This window comes from Podarcis filfolensis (genome assembly GCF_964270895.1).
Source record: "Podarcis filfolensis genome assembly, chromosome: 10".
Classification (NCBI taxonomy): domain Eukaryota; kingdom Metazoa; phylum Chordata; class Lepidosauria; order Squamata; family Lacertidae; genus Podarcis; species Podarcis filfolensis.
The window spans coordinates 42280133-42294737 of record NC_139612.1 but is presented as its reverse complement, the minus strand read 5'-3'; the positions used below and the strand labels follow the sequence as shown (position 1 = coordinate 42294737).

At 42.1% G+C, this 14605-nt stretch overlaps 1 protein-coding gene across 3 annotated transcripts in view; it reads left to right on the top strand.

Moving 5' to 3' along the window:
• Positions 1-469: 469 nt before the first annotated feature.
• NUP205 (nucleoporin 205) overlaps positions 470-14605 on the top strand; it is a 35743-nt gene continuing 21607 nt past the window's right edge. The window contains exons 1-16 of one of the 3 annotated variants that reach the window (XM_083573616.1): positions 470-557; positions 2421-2563; positions 2812-2983; positions 3666-3810; positions 4043-4202; positions 4679-4907; positions 5192-5356; positions 5711-5886; positions 7230-7346; positions 8388-8525; positions 9406-9556; positions 11225-11430; positions 11731-11913; positions 13081-13131; positions 13758-13967; positions 14390-14489. In XM_083573616.1, coding sequence (XP_083429742.1) covers positions 530-557; positions 2421-2563; positions 2812-2983; positions 3666-3810; positions 4043-4202; positions 4679-4907; positions 5192-5356; positions 5711-5886; positions 7230-7346; positions 8388-8525; positions 9406-9556; positions 11225-11430; positions 11731-11913; positions 13081-13131; positions 13758-13967; positions 14390-14489 — 2374 coding nt within the window. In that variant the 5' untranslated portion in view covers positions 470-529. Of the gene's footprint in view, positions 847-2420; positions 2564-2811; positions 2984-3665; positions 3811-4042; positions 4203-4678; positions 4908-5191; positions 5357-5710; positions 5887-7229; positions 7347-8387; positions 8526-9405; positions 9557-11224; positions 11431-11730; positions 11914-13080; positions 13132-13757; positions 13968-14389; positions 14490-14605 lie in introns of all 3 variants that reach the window. The other 2 variants (XM_083573617.1, XM_083573618.1) reach the window with 2 other exon arrangements.

Sequence of the window (14605 nt, the reverse complement as noted above, 5' to 3'; positions counted from 1 at the left end):
CAACTACGTTGAACGAAACCACCACCCTGAAACCAGTTGATAACAGCTCTTTGCAGTGCAATCCTATGCAAGTTTATTGAGAAGTAAATTCCACTGTGCATAATAGGCTGTACTACACTCCGGAAAAAAATAAGTTCTTAACCAGAGGTACCACTGTATTCCCTAGGAGGAGCGTTTAGTCTTAAAGGCTGCTTTTCCCCTTCCCGCCTTTCTACCAAGAAGAGCGCAAGAACCGCAATTCCCAGCATCCTTTGCTTCTGGGTCCTGAACTTACCGATTAGGTGGCCACGCTGTGCCTGTGCTCCAAATGTTCAAGCTGAACGGTTTTGTTTTTGTAATGAACTGAGAGCTGGGTAGGGCTCGGTGTAGTAAATGCCAGATAACGGAGGAGGCCGGCTGTTCAGCAGCCTAAATGTGTGCATCTTTCGGAGGACTGTTTCTTGCCCAGGCATTATTTTAGTCGCCTTTTACTGTTTTTGGGTCTTCTCGGCTGCAAGGGCGCTGTGGCTCGAGTCAGTGAGCGTCCAAGATGTCGGCGCCGTTGGCGGTAATTTCAGGTACGGGGAGGCCCGTGTGCGGCCCGGAGGCTGTGAAGGGAGGTGTCGGTCCCGCAGTGTGACCCCGGCTCCCTTCCGCCCCCAGTTCGGGAACGAGGGGCTCCTGGCGCCCTGGCCGGCGCCCTTCTCCTCACGGCGGGAGGGACCATCGTGCGGCCCGTCGTGGCGCCTCCTCCTGTCTTCCACTCCAACATATACTACTGACGGCGTTCCTACATATATGCCTTGCAATCCTCCATGCGGCTACTCGGAAGTAAGTCCCGTTGAGTTCAATGGGATTTGCTACCAGGTAAACGGATGTAGGGTTGCATCCCGCAGCTGCATCGCGCCGGTCCTTTCAGTTTGTAGCGCTTCTCCATTGGCTTTGCCCATACAATTTTTACAGCTCGGTGCCAGTACATAAATGTAACCGGCAATAAATCGGTTTGTGGTGGTTGTTTTTTAAGGTAAGTGGGATGCTGCCCCACTCTCCACTCGCGCCAACACTCACTGCTATGACAGTGTAACTCATAGGGCTCCTTCTGGGTCATTCAGAATTGTCTCTGCTTTTCTGCTTGATGGCCTCTGATCTCGTCCATTTGGCTACACTGATAAACATTAAGTAAAATAATGACGTTGTGGAACTTTTAACGAAAATGTTTTTTGAAGCCTGTTTTGGAGTTCATACATCTGGCTGAATAACTTTCATCATACTTGGACCGCTAATCTCCATTGGTTAAGAACACTTTGATGCAGCTAGAATGGCAACTATAATTGCCCAGGAAGCTGTGGCTTTCCTTGTGTTTGCCTACTTTTCATCTCCAAGTTACTAATACATTTAGCTGTCTAGATGCTTCATTTGTTGCATATTTTCTATATGGGAAACCCTTTTGGTTTGGTGAGGAAATGGAATAAACTCCCACGTCCATCAGAATAACTTGGTTCATACAAAAACACTAAGCTCAATGATGGCTTAGTAGTGCAAATACACAAATGTGAGCGCTCCCAGAGTGGAGATCATGGCTGCTTTTCATCTGTGGGCCAAGGCATGGTTTGGCATAGCACATTGTCCAAACTTGGGCTTGTGGTTTGTCTCATCCAATCAAATCATGAGCTGTAACCAATGTTTTGCCTTGGTTTACAATTTGTGGTTTGCCTAGAGGAGACAAGCCATGAGCACGGGTTCTAATGACATGCTAAGCTAAACCATGGGGTAGCTTTCAGCAACACAGCAAGACCAGAGGAGGAGGAGGAGCAAAGCAGCTGTAAGCTCCCCTTTGGAAGGCTGCATATTTGTGCTAAATCATAGTTCAACTAAGCGGTTCACGCAAACTGAGGCATTGTGTGCCCAGTGGCTCCTGTCTGGGATCTTCACACGTGCGAGTGTGCATAGAGGTTTTATGCTTTGTCCTGTGCAAAGCAGCTGTTTGCGATAGTTAATATTAAAAGGCAGCCTGAAGTCTGTGCTGGCTCTTGCATGAGGACTCCTTTTTACTCCCCTTCCCCACCCTTTGTTCCTCTAATCAGCTGAAATGCATCTGAATATTGGATGAAGGGTACCATTATCATATTGGTGTGTGTACTGTATATGCATGTGAACATTCTCCATCCTGAACCTCAATTACTTCAGCATATCTGGCTTGGGGGTTGAATTATTCTGTTTTACATAAAGTGAATGCAAGAAACCCCCATCTAGTGTGTACCTCTTCAAGACTTCAGCAGCCACTACTGCTTATAATACAGTAAAGGTGGCATTACTATCTGTATGGCAGGAGGACTGCTGGTTTTGCTACACCTTTTAGATAATTCATTTGATTTAATCGTGTTTTTGTAATGTTTTGTCACAATCTCCTGTTGTGAAAATGTTTTTTATATTATTTTTAGCTGCCAGTTTGTGGGGGCCCTACAAAGACATTTGGCAGGCAGTGGTTAATGCTATCTGGAAAAGGCAACCTGAAGCAACACATCTTCTTGACCAGATCTTAAAGAAATACAAGTCTGACTTCATATCTCTCTTCAGAAATCCGGTAAAAAGTAAACCTTTGCTCTATTGGGAGATGGGTGGTAAAAAGTTTAGTTGGTTTTGCACTTATTTAAATCATGTTTCATACGGTAACTGTATTAAGACTGTACCTAATGGGGAAATGCTGTTGAGCTCATTCTCGTGGTTTGGAGAATTGACAGTATGATGACATACTGTACATATGAAATGTCTTTTCATTTTTCTTATGCATTTTTGGTCAGAGTTGGCAATTCTGATTTGTTTGTTTTGTAGCCAAAGAATGCCCAACAGCATGAAAAGGTTCAGAAAGCAAGTACAGAAGGAGTTGCTATCCAGGGCCAACAAGGAACCAGACTCTTACCAGAGCAGCTAATCAGAGAGGCCTTTATTCTGAGTGATCTTTTTGATATTGGGGAGTTGGCAGCTGTGGAACTCCTTCTAGCAGGTAATGTGATATTGGAATGGGAACAAGCTGACCTATTCTGTTCTATTCTATTCTGAAGAGACATACCTTTGTTTTAGGGGTATGTCTGTGTCTCCATAGCTCTTGTCCCTTTACACCATTAGCAGAAGTAGAATAGATGATTCAAAATAAACAAAAGTAGCAGATTTTCATCATTACTAAAGCTGGAATAATTTCTTGCAGAATGTTATATGCATGTTTGCATGCATACATATACACACCTTACTTGCTCATGAGGCTGTAAAATTGCCAGGCTAATTGCACAACTGATATTAAAATATTAAATTAATATTAAAATAGTAAGATGCAATTTGGAATACATGTAGTCTAAGACACTCTGATTACTAGAAAAAGTATGGAATATTTTTGCCATCTATGTTACAATGCAAAGAGAGTTGGTGCAAGACTTATGTGGAGGTCAGAGGGAATCTATCTGCCTTAGCTACTGTTCTTAGAATAGGTGGGGCATGATTTGGCTGAAATGGTGTGGGTGGGTGGGTAAAAGAGAGAGAGAAGGGATGGGTTTCTGCATTTCATTAAGGGCCCATCTATCTTTCTACCCATAATTTGAGCACCAGTGGCAGGGGAGGGAGAGAGAACGATAATAGAAAAGCAAGGGGTGGCATAAATGGGGACTTCTCTTATGACTGTAACTTTCTTCCAGGGGAGCATCAGCAGCCTCGTTTTCCTGGGCTATCCAGGGGTTTAGTAGCTGTTCTTTTATACTGGGATGGAAAGCGATGCATTGCAAATTCATTGCGGACACTCATCCAGTCTCGGCGAGGCAAGACTTGGACACTGGAACTCAGGTCTGTCTTCTTAAGCAACAGCTTCTGAAAATACCTAAACTAAAACAGTAACAATATTTCTATGTTGAACCTAGATTTTTTTCAAGTACTGCAGAAGGGAGAGATTCGCCCCTGTTTCCCCCTATAAATTATGATTCTGTTTTTGGGATTTTGCTTTGTCTCCATCACAGAAGCTTCTGTTTTTCACATTTGTTTTAATGGTGTTTCTGTAATTTGTTCCTTTTGATTTCAGTCCTGAATTGGTATCCATAACAACACGCTTTACAGATGAACTGATGGAGCAGGGTCTCACACATAAAATTCTGACTTTGGTGTCTCAAATTGATGTAAACACTGAGTTTGAGAAACTGCAGAGAGACCGAGGATTGGGCAGTGAGAAACATCGCAAAGAGGTAAATGCTTAAGATGTTCAGAGACAGTAAGTACTATGGTTTGACAGTAAGACTATGGTTTGACATTACATGTGAACTTGATCAGTGTCCAGTCTTATGTTCATTTCATGGTGTAGTTGCAAATATTAGTCATGCTAAGAAACATCTTAAAATCCTGCTTTTGGTTACAAAAACTAGTTTTTGTAAATAACTTTTTAGAATCAACTTCATTTTATGCAATGAGTTTGATATATAATGTTCTTGATTAAGGCTATGATCCTAGATGTACTTACTAGGGAGTAAGCCTCATTGAACACAAAAGGCTTCCTTCTGTTCAAACTTGTTTGGGATTGACTAATTCTATGCATTTTCATAAAGAGCAATCAGTGGGACTGACCTTTGAATAAACATGGATAGTATTGTTTGTATATGATAAAAGCATATTTTGAAGCTACATATGTAGTAACTTGGTTTTGATTTTGATTTTTTTTTTTTAGGTTTCTGATCTCATCAAGGAGTGCAGGCAGGCACTGGCAGAGAGCTTATTTGTTTGGGCTTGCCAGTCACCGCTGAGCCGGGATGATACTTTAATCCTGATTACTTACTTAGAGAAAGTGACCGTGGAAGCTGATGGTTCATTGGACAGAGTAAACTTGGCACTTCTTATGGCACTCCTCTATTGCTTTGATGTCAGCTTTCTAGAACAGGCCACTGAAGATCGAGAAGGTAAAACTGGTTTTCTGGCTATGCCAAAAGATATGTCATTCATATAGATTAAGATGTGTTAAATTTCTGATGTTTCCCAGACTTCCCCATTTCTTCTCCACAGTTCTTAATTGAATCGTTCACAAAATTTGATGGGAGCTATTTAGCTCTGAATCACAAAATAAAAGAGGTGAAAGAGGTTATTGTATTTGCTGGGTCACCCATTTTCTTTTCAGTGGACTTGAAACCACATTTCTTTCTGTATTAAACTTCTATTTTGTATTTGCTTTTTTAAAAAAATGTAGAACTGATGCACCAGCTGCCACTGTTAACAGAGAGACAATATATAGCTGCAATCCATACACGCCTTCAGGATGCTCGGCCCTGGAAACTGCCAGGACTTCAAGGAACTGTTAGGTTAGCCTGGGCTCTAGCCTTGCGTGGAATTTCACAGTTCACTGATGTGACAGGTAATCTGATTCATAGACAAGAAACTCAATCCCACCTGTTTTCTTTGCTTAGCGGAGGAAGCCAATCCATCATGCATATTCCTTTGTTTAAGCTGCCAACCCTTAAGTATGCTGTTTATGAAATGTATGCGCAGTTAGTAGCTTTATAATAGCAATAATAATAATAATAATAATAATAATAATAATAATAATAATTTATTATTACGGTCGGAGACCAGAAACACAAATGGGACTACAATCCCCAAAGCAAAACAAACATTTAAAACAATATACAGCAATGGATTTAAAGTTTAAAAATGTGATAGTAGCTTTATTAGTCTGTCTCTTGCATTCATTCTTCTTCATTCTCTTCAGCACTTGCAGAATTTGCTGAGGCAGATGAAGCAATGGCAGAGTTAGCAATTGCAGACAACGTTTTCTTGTTCCTTACTGAATCTGTGGTGAGAGCTGAAAACTTCTACCAAGAGGAATTTTACATACGTAGAGTCCACAACCTTACCACCGACTTTCTTGCTCTCATGCCAATGAAGGTAAGTTGTATTTTTGTGGACTGGATATAAGTAGGACAAATATTCCAATGCAATCTATTTATGCAGACTAATATAAGCATTTCAGTGTGGGAATTATGTCTTGCATTTTGTGTTCATATATGTGTGAAATTTTAAAATACACGCAGCGACCATTTTGTGCTTGTCCAATTGACAACTGGGTCCTTGCATGGGGGTTACGTTCCAAGGATGGCATGTGTGTGCAAAAACACATATACTTGAACCACCCCTGCACAAGCAATCTTACCTTCTGGAACTACTGGGCCAAAAGGGTCTTACCCCACCAAGCAAGGCAGAGCGCTTAAAAACTTTGGCCCTGGAGATTTCAGCTGGCCAGCCTTCAACCACGTAAAGATGAAATTGCACATGTTAAATGCGCGTAAGTTGCATGCATACTGTGTATTGTTTGGCTAAATCCTGTCTTAAGCCCCAATGACCAGTTTAAGTAATTTAATATATTTTTTCTTAGAAAAAGCAACTACTTGCTGTTGTGGTCCTTGCCCTCTATTTTGGCTGGTTGGCTCATCATCTTTACTATTTGCTGGGGTAGTTCTCTTTTCTAGTAACAATCTCTCAACTTGGTCATGTTAATCTTACATAGATCTCCTTGAAAGTCATTCTCATTCTGTTTAATGGGACTTACTCCAAGGTTAAATATACATAAGCTGCCATTGTATACCCATATACTTTTGGAGGAAGTTCCATAGAATTCAGTGGGTTTTATTTCTGGGTATACATGCATAGGACTGTGCTGTTCAGCTGTTAATTTGAATTAAACTACTTGCATAGACATCCTTCAATGTTTGCTGACTAGCTTTATATTATATATAATTATCCAATCTGGAGAATTCTAGTAATAGGTCTGAGCTTCATTTGACGAAGTCATGCTTTTTTATTTTTTTCAGTTGCCTGCTATTGTTATATGAAACAGATACAACAATTGCACTTTTTCTACATGGCGACTAACTTTGTGGGGAATAGGGGGCGCAATTCAGCTAGAATGAGACATGTTTCAGTCCCATAGATTTCAATGAGAGAGACAAGCATGTGATCAATTTTGTACCTTTGAAATCAGTGGGTCTTAAATATGTGTAATTAGTAATGTCAACAGTTTTCTCTTATCTCATATGCATCTTTGGTACTGGTGTAAAGAACCAGTTCCTCATGTAATCTTACAGTGTGGTAAATCTTTAAGGAAACATTTAAAAAAGATTCTAGTGGCCCTTTCATAAATACATGCTAATGAGGTTTAGTCAAATGCCTGTAAAAGCTGTCTGCTCTTGTTCGCTTCATCAATAAATTTATTTCCTTGGCAAACTGTGTAGGTGAAACAGCTAAGAAACCGTGCTGATGAAGATGCTCGCATGATACACATGAGTATACAGTTGGGTAATGAGCCACCTCTTTCTCTTAGACGGGATCTGGAGCATCTGATGTTTTTAGTAAGTTCTTTTAAAAATAAAATGTTGAGAAGTCATTATAGTTTCATTTTTTAAAAAATTGGTACATTGGTTAAAAATAATACAGTTGGAATAGCAAGAACATTGGTGTCAAATCTTATATTAAATACACTTCTGGCACCTCTCAGGTGGGCTCCATTGCAATTATAAGAGAAGCATTCCTGGTGAGTTCTGGCAACTCTTTTTCTAGAAAAATGGCACTTTTGTATCCCACTTAAAAAATGTGAGATGTGATGTCAGGTATGCTAAAGTAACTATATTTCTTCTTAATGCTGGCAAATTAGTCTTTAGTCAGAAAAAGTTTCGTAAGTTTTGAAAGCTGCCCCAAGGAATTTTGTGACTGTGGAATGGAATACAGTGGTACCTCTGGTTATGTACTTAATTCATTCTGGAGGTCCGTTCTTAACCTGAAACTGTTCTTAACCTGAAGCACCACTTTAGCTAATGGGGCCTCCCACTGCTGCTGCGTGATTTCTGTTCTCATCCTGAAGCAAAGTTCTTAACCCGAGGTACTATTTCTGGGTTAGCGGAGTCTGTAACCTGAAGCGTATGTAACCCGAGGTACCACTGTAGTGTTAACATAGCTGGGGATGCTGCTAATGGAATCTGTTTTGTATTTGAATTTGGCGCACGGATGATAATCAGGTGAAAGGCAATGTTTCTAGAGAGCCAGTGTAGTGTAGTAGTTAAGAGCGGTAGTCTCGTAATCTGGGGAACCGGGTTCACGTCTCCGCTCCTCCATATGCAGCTGCTTGGTGACCTTGGGCTAGTCACACTTCTCTGAAGTCTCTCAGCCCCACTCACCTCACAGAGTGTTTGTTGTGGGGGAGGAAGGGAAAGGAGAATGTTAGCCGCTTTGAGACTCCCTTGGGTAGTGATAAAGCGGGATATCAAATCCAAACTCTTCTTCTTCTTCCTAAAGATCATGATAGGCTATAGTGTGTGTGTGTGTGTGTGTGTGTGTGTGTGTGTGTGTGTGTGTAATTGTAGGTATGTAGGACTCACATTATTTCTGTTCTACAGATTGCTGAGTTGTACAAGAAGGATCCATTTAATTTGGAGCTTGCTCTTGAGTACTGGTGTCCTTCGGAGCCCCTGCAGAGTTCCACCATCATAGGATCGTATATTGGGATAGCCCACCAAAGACCACCTCAGCGTCAGGTGAGAAAATACCAGTTCCCTCCACTGTTGTTTGGGCTTGGGTTTTCTTGAAAGCATTTAAAAACAATTAGTAGCACATCGTATTTCCCCAAGGCTCTGGATGCTTGCATTTCATAGGAAGAGGGGACAAGCTGGGGCACACCCAGCTATCCTTCTGTGGCACTAAATGTGTCGTCTGAAACAACAGAACTGCTTAAAATGATAGTGACAGCAAAGGTGGATAAAAGAGATTCAGTTGTTTTTCAACCCCACCCCACCCCCTGCTCCCCTCTGCATTGGGGCATAAAAATACTGACTTGCTGTATTGGGCATTTGAAAGGATTACATTGAGCATTCTAAATGCTAAGCAGTTTTCCATGTTTCCTTAAAGTTTTTTAAAGTTACTGTATGCCATGGGGCATAATCCAGCATAAGTTCAGCATTTTCAAGTCCCATTGATTTCAGTGTGAGATATAAAAATACTCTCAAATCTTCCCCACCGCAATTGATGGGACTTAAATGTACTTAACATTTAACTGGATCGTTCACCTAGTGCATGTATGGGACACCTTTGGCCCTTAAGACGTTGATGAACTACAGCTCCTATCTGTCCCAGCAAGCATAGCCAATGGCCAGGGATGATGGGAGTTGTAGTTCAGCCATGTCTGGAGGGCCAAAAGTTCTCCATGCCTTCCCTAGTGCCTTGGAAGGGGTGGAGAATTCTTGTGCAACCAATACCAGTTTTAAGAAAATCAAGGCTAGAAAAGTGATTTGATTTTGGTTGTTAGCGTCTGAACAGATTGTGTACATTACAAGTTATTTTAAAACTTTAACTTTGGGGGCCTTTGGCTTTTTGGCATATATTTCTTCCTAGGCAAATGTTTCTATACTTTTTTTGTAGGTTGTTTTGTCTAAATTTGTTAGACAAATGGGAGACCTCCTTCCCTCAACAATTTACATTCCTTACCTGAAAATGCTCCGGGGATTAGCCAACGGGCCCCAATGCGCTCATTACTGCTTTACTTTGCTGAAGGGCAATGGCAGCAGCCATGGTAAGAAATAAGGCCTCAAATAGGCCAACATACTTTCCCATTCACTTGAATCTGTTGCAGCAGAACCTCAGTACTAATGCATTATTTGCAAGGCAGCCTATCATGAAGCAGACAAGGAAGTGAATGCTTTAGTCTTAAGCTTTTCATATTTCAATATGCTATGTTCTTAAGCACATTTCTAGTTAATGTTTATCTGTGTTCACTATAGCTTGTTTCTAAGTGTAAACTTTGCGGCTGCCTTTTAGGAAAAGAACAAAGGTAAGAGAGCACATGTAAAAGGTTCCAAGTTCAATACCTGCCATCTCCAGGTTGAGCTGGAAAAGACTTTTGCCTCAGACCCTTGAGAGCCACTGCCGGTTCGTGTGTGGACAATACTGAGTTAGATGAACCAGTGGTCTGATTCAGTATTAGGCAGCTTTCTTCGTGTCTGAGGGACAGTAAGGTAAAGGTAAAGGTACCCCTGCCCGTACGGGCCAGTCTTGCCAGACTCTAGGGTTGTGCGCTCATCTCACTCTATAGGCCGGGAGCCAGCGCTGTCCGCAGACACTTCCAGGTCACGTGGCCAGCGTGACAAGCTGCATCTGGCGAGCCAGCGCAGCACACGGAACGCCGTTTACCTTCCCGCTAGTAAGCGGTCCCTATTTATCTACTTGCACCCGGCGGTGCCTTCGAACTGCTAGGTTGGCAGGCGCTGGGACCGAGCGATGGGAGCGCACCCCGCCGCGGGGATTCGAACCGCGACCTTTCGATCAGCAAGTCCTAGGCACTGAGGCTTTTACCCACAGCGCCACCTGCGTCCCGACCTGAGGGACAGTATTTTGGTATAAACCAGGGGTCAGCAAACTTTTTCCACAGGGGGCCGGTCCACTGTCTCCCAGACCTTGTGGGGAGCCAGACTATATTTGGGGGGGATCCCCCCGATTCTTCTCTCCCTTCTCCACAGCACCGGAAGAGCCCCAGTGACTGCTTACCCGTGCCTTGTGAGCAGCAGCGGCTGGCGGTGGCAGAGGGACAATGAGCAGCGCAAAAGGGCTGGCTCTGGAGAGGGGCTGCTTAAAATGGCGCTCAGCCAACCGCAGCTCAACAAAGCCCACCCCCTTCCTCCTCTAGGCAGGGCAGGGAGAAGCCAGGAGGAGGGAGGGAGGAGGTGCCACCACCGCTGTGTATGTGTTTGTGTGGGAAATGGCGCAGCCCGAACGATCAGAATCCTCACGCCGATCCACACGGCGATTCCCAGACCGTCTGCGGGCTGGATCCAGAAGGCAGTTGGGCCGAATCTGGCCCCCAGGCCTTAGTTTGCCGACCCATGGTATAAACAAATGGGACCCACAACCAAATGTTGCAGTGTGGCGTGCTCCTGTTAAGGATTCTAGGAAGCCATGCCCTTTCTAGGCTACTGCATCCATCCTCCTCTACCCCCGCCCCCAAACTATCAGTTTGCTTTCCCTGCCCACTAAGCATACTCAGTTGTTTTTGGTTTCCCTTTGCAGGTTTTTCTACTGGTGATTTTTTGTGCTTTTTAATATTAGAATATAGGATTGCTAGTGTTTTTCAGATGATATATAATAAAAATGTTTAATCTTAAATTTAGGGCAGGTTTTATTTTTTTAGGTGTAGGCTTAATTAACATAATCTGTACTCACACAGATATTTTTCTCCCCCTTCTAGCTGAAAACATCCAGGGAGCAGGTGGCAGTCCTGTCTCCTGGGAGCACTTCTTCCACTCTCTGATGCTGTACCATGAGCACCTGCGGAAAGATTTGCCTAGCGCAGATAGCATTCAGTATCGTCACCTTCCTCTCAGAGGCATCACCCAGAAAGAACAGGATGGATTGATTTCATTTCTGCAACTTACAGAAACTATAGTGAAATGGGTAAACAGGCCTTTCCTTTAATGGTTGATGCATTCGGGATTCCGTTTGTCCATTATTTTATTAATTAAGTTGGCTTTACAAACCCAGCACATTTTATATTGAAAGTCAGATGTACTAGAGGAAAATTGATATAGCCGTTGATAGACTTGAACTGAAGTTCATTTTGACTGGGAGAAAAATAGAAAGTAAGGAAAATATTAGTGTTGGATACTTATTCGTAATATAATTGGCCCCATAATGACATTGCTTAGCTTTTGTTTGAATCTTCAGAGGTCATTGGTGCTCTTTTTTCTTCTCTAGAGTGAGAATGCCCGCTTGGCTCTCTGTGAACACCCTCAGTGGACACCAGTGGTTATAATTTTGGGACTTCTGCAATGTAGCATCCATCCCATTTTGAAAGCAGAGTTATTAGAGACTCTTTCAGCCTTTGGGAAATCTCCGGAAATTGCTGCTTCCCTGTGGCAGTCATTGGAATACACCCAGGTATCTTAACTTTTTCCATGGCAGTTTAACTCTTAGTGCAATCCTGTACGTATTCGGAGACTATTCAGCAATGTATGCTCTGAATACTAGAAGTTTATGCTTTCCCCCAAATTCTGTTTTATTCAACTGTTGCTAGTTCTTACTTAAAAATCAGCTGGCGTTAATTATATGCATGTCATTGTTTTCTGTATTCGGAATGTTGGGCTGTAGCAGCAGCAGCTGAAACAGAATGAAAAAGTGCAAGTCCAATTGGTTCCCCTTCTGTGATGTATTATTTGCTTATGTATTATAAATCTGTACTGGCAGATTCTGAATAAGGTTAAGAAGAAAGGCAGATTTCCCTTTTTGTGGAGAGAAGGTGGGAATGTGTCTTGAGGTAAAGACAGCTGATCACGCTAGCACTCTAGTCCTTTTAGGTCCGATCAACAAAATCTTGCTGCCTACAAGGGAGAGCCAGCACAGATGCAATGCAGCCTTATATTTAATAATTTTCCTGGTAATCCTAGGTGACCAGGTATTCAATAAAGCAAATGAGCAAGTTGGTGGTGGAGAAGTGGATTGCTGTGTCCCTCCTCGACTTTTTAGTAGAAGCAATTTTGTTAATAGCTTGTGTTTCTATGCTAGCTGCAGAAGGGAGCTGCTTTTATTCTGTGGTCAACATGGAAATTTAGGCTAGTAGCCTCTTAGCAGGTTTGTAAACATTGGCGGACTTGTAACTTTTGTGTGCTCATTCCCTTGGTGACGGGAAAAGCCGATAGGACTTTGCACTCCTTCCCCATAGTTCCTCCTTTCTTGTGCAGGTTCTCCATTCTCCTTTCGTCACCAGTGTTAGCTGTGGTTAGTTGTTACATTTGCACAATCTGTGGATTTGCAAGGGAAGAGGGAGCATGTGGCTCAACCCCATAATCGTGGTTAAGGAACGGGAAGTGTTACATTTGCATTAGTCCGGTGTTCTCTACTGGGACGGGTATTTTCAGGTGCTGCATTAAAAGCTTGTTGGATAGAGTTTAATCTGTCTTTCTGGAAGGGTGACAATACCTTTTCATATGGGTAGAAGCTCTTGAAAAAGAGTGTGCAAGATAAACAGTGTAGCTCATTTTTTTAGCTCTCATGTTCTTTCGGTGATTATGAAAAATCATTTCCTTTCTCTCTTGTTTGTTTTGAAAGATACTACAAACTGTCAGAACTCCAGGCCAAAGACAAGCCATTGGCATTGAGGTAAAATCTGTTTCTAGTGGTTGTACAAAGTGAAAAGTTGTAGGACTGCTTCAGCAAAGAGGAGCTTCAGAGTCTTTTACTTGCATATTTAAAAATAGTAATAATAGTGCACATACTCTTTTTTTTAAAAAAAAAGTCAAATTGTTCAGAAAAGTCAAAAGGGAAAAAAAATCCTTACAAGATGAGTAGACGCTTGAAATTGGTTGTGAAGAGCGTTCTGATCCTGTGTAGATTTAAGCATGCCTGAACCAATGGAAGTCAATTGACTTAGATGCATCTGACTCTCAAACTGCAAGCACTGTTGGAAGCAATGGGGGTTGTTGTGACTAAACTTATTTCACTGATTACTAATTAACTTGGCTGTGACTAGTTTCAGCTTAATTGAGGCCATAGACATTGAAAAGCAATAGGGAAATTAAAAACCTACTAAAATTTAATGCCCTACCCCTTCTTAGTCATTTTTTGAAGGCAAACGTGCCTTGTGCTGTCCATCTGGTTGCGGTGAAACATGAGAATCTATTGTAATTGTGTAAAAAACCCAAAAAAACTTCTATGGATGCATTCTGACATTATGATGCAGTAAATTACATTCTTAATAATGTTTGTTTCTCTGTTTTCCTGCAAAGGTTGAATTGAATGAAATTGAATCCCGGTGTGAGGAGTATCCTTTAACTCGTGCTTTCTGCCGGCTCATTAGCACACTGGTGGAGAGTTCATTTCCTTCTAACCTGGGCGCTGGCTTGCGCCCACCAGGCTTTGATCCATATCTGCAATTTCTGAGAGATTCTGTGTTTCTTCGATTTCGTACAAGGGCCTATCGGCGAGCTGCTGAGAAGGTAGCTTCTGTTTCTAAATATGTATTGTTTTTAAATGTTGACTTTTTAAAATGATGTGATGTTTTGCTAATTTCTGCCCCTAAGATTTATAGCTAATCACATTAAAATTGAGCCAGTGACTGGGTTCCGTGTATTCCACTGCCATAACATGATGCTCAGAGTTAGAAAATTAGCGATACTTAAGAAGGACTGTAGCTCAGTAGTAGAGTCAGGTACAATTCCTGGCCATCTCCAAGAGTGGCTGGGAAAGGCTTCTGTCTGACTGCATGGAGAGCCACTGCCAGACAACATAGATTGTACTGAGCTACTTGGACTAATAGCCTGATTCTGCATAAGGCATCTTTTTATCTTACTAAAATGGGAAGCTGAGGTTTGAGATGTCCACTTTTAAAATAATATTTTATGTGTGCTTTTCTTGACAGTGGGAAGTAGCGGAAGCAGTTCTAGAGGTTTTTTACAAACTGCTGAGAGATTACGAACCTCAGCTTGAAGATTTTGTGGACCAATATGTGGAGTTACAAGGTATGCACTTTCCTGGTTTGTCTTTAGCTCTGTTTTTGTATCTTGTTTGGGGAAGAAAGCAAAATGGTGACCAGTTCTCCTGCTGGCTTTTAGACCAAAATGGACTGCTGCTGGTG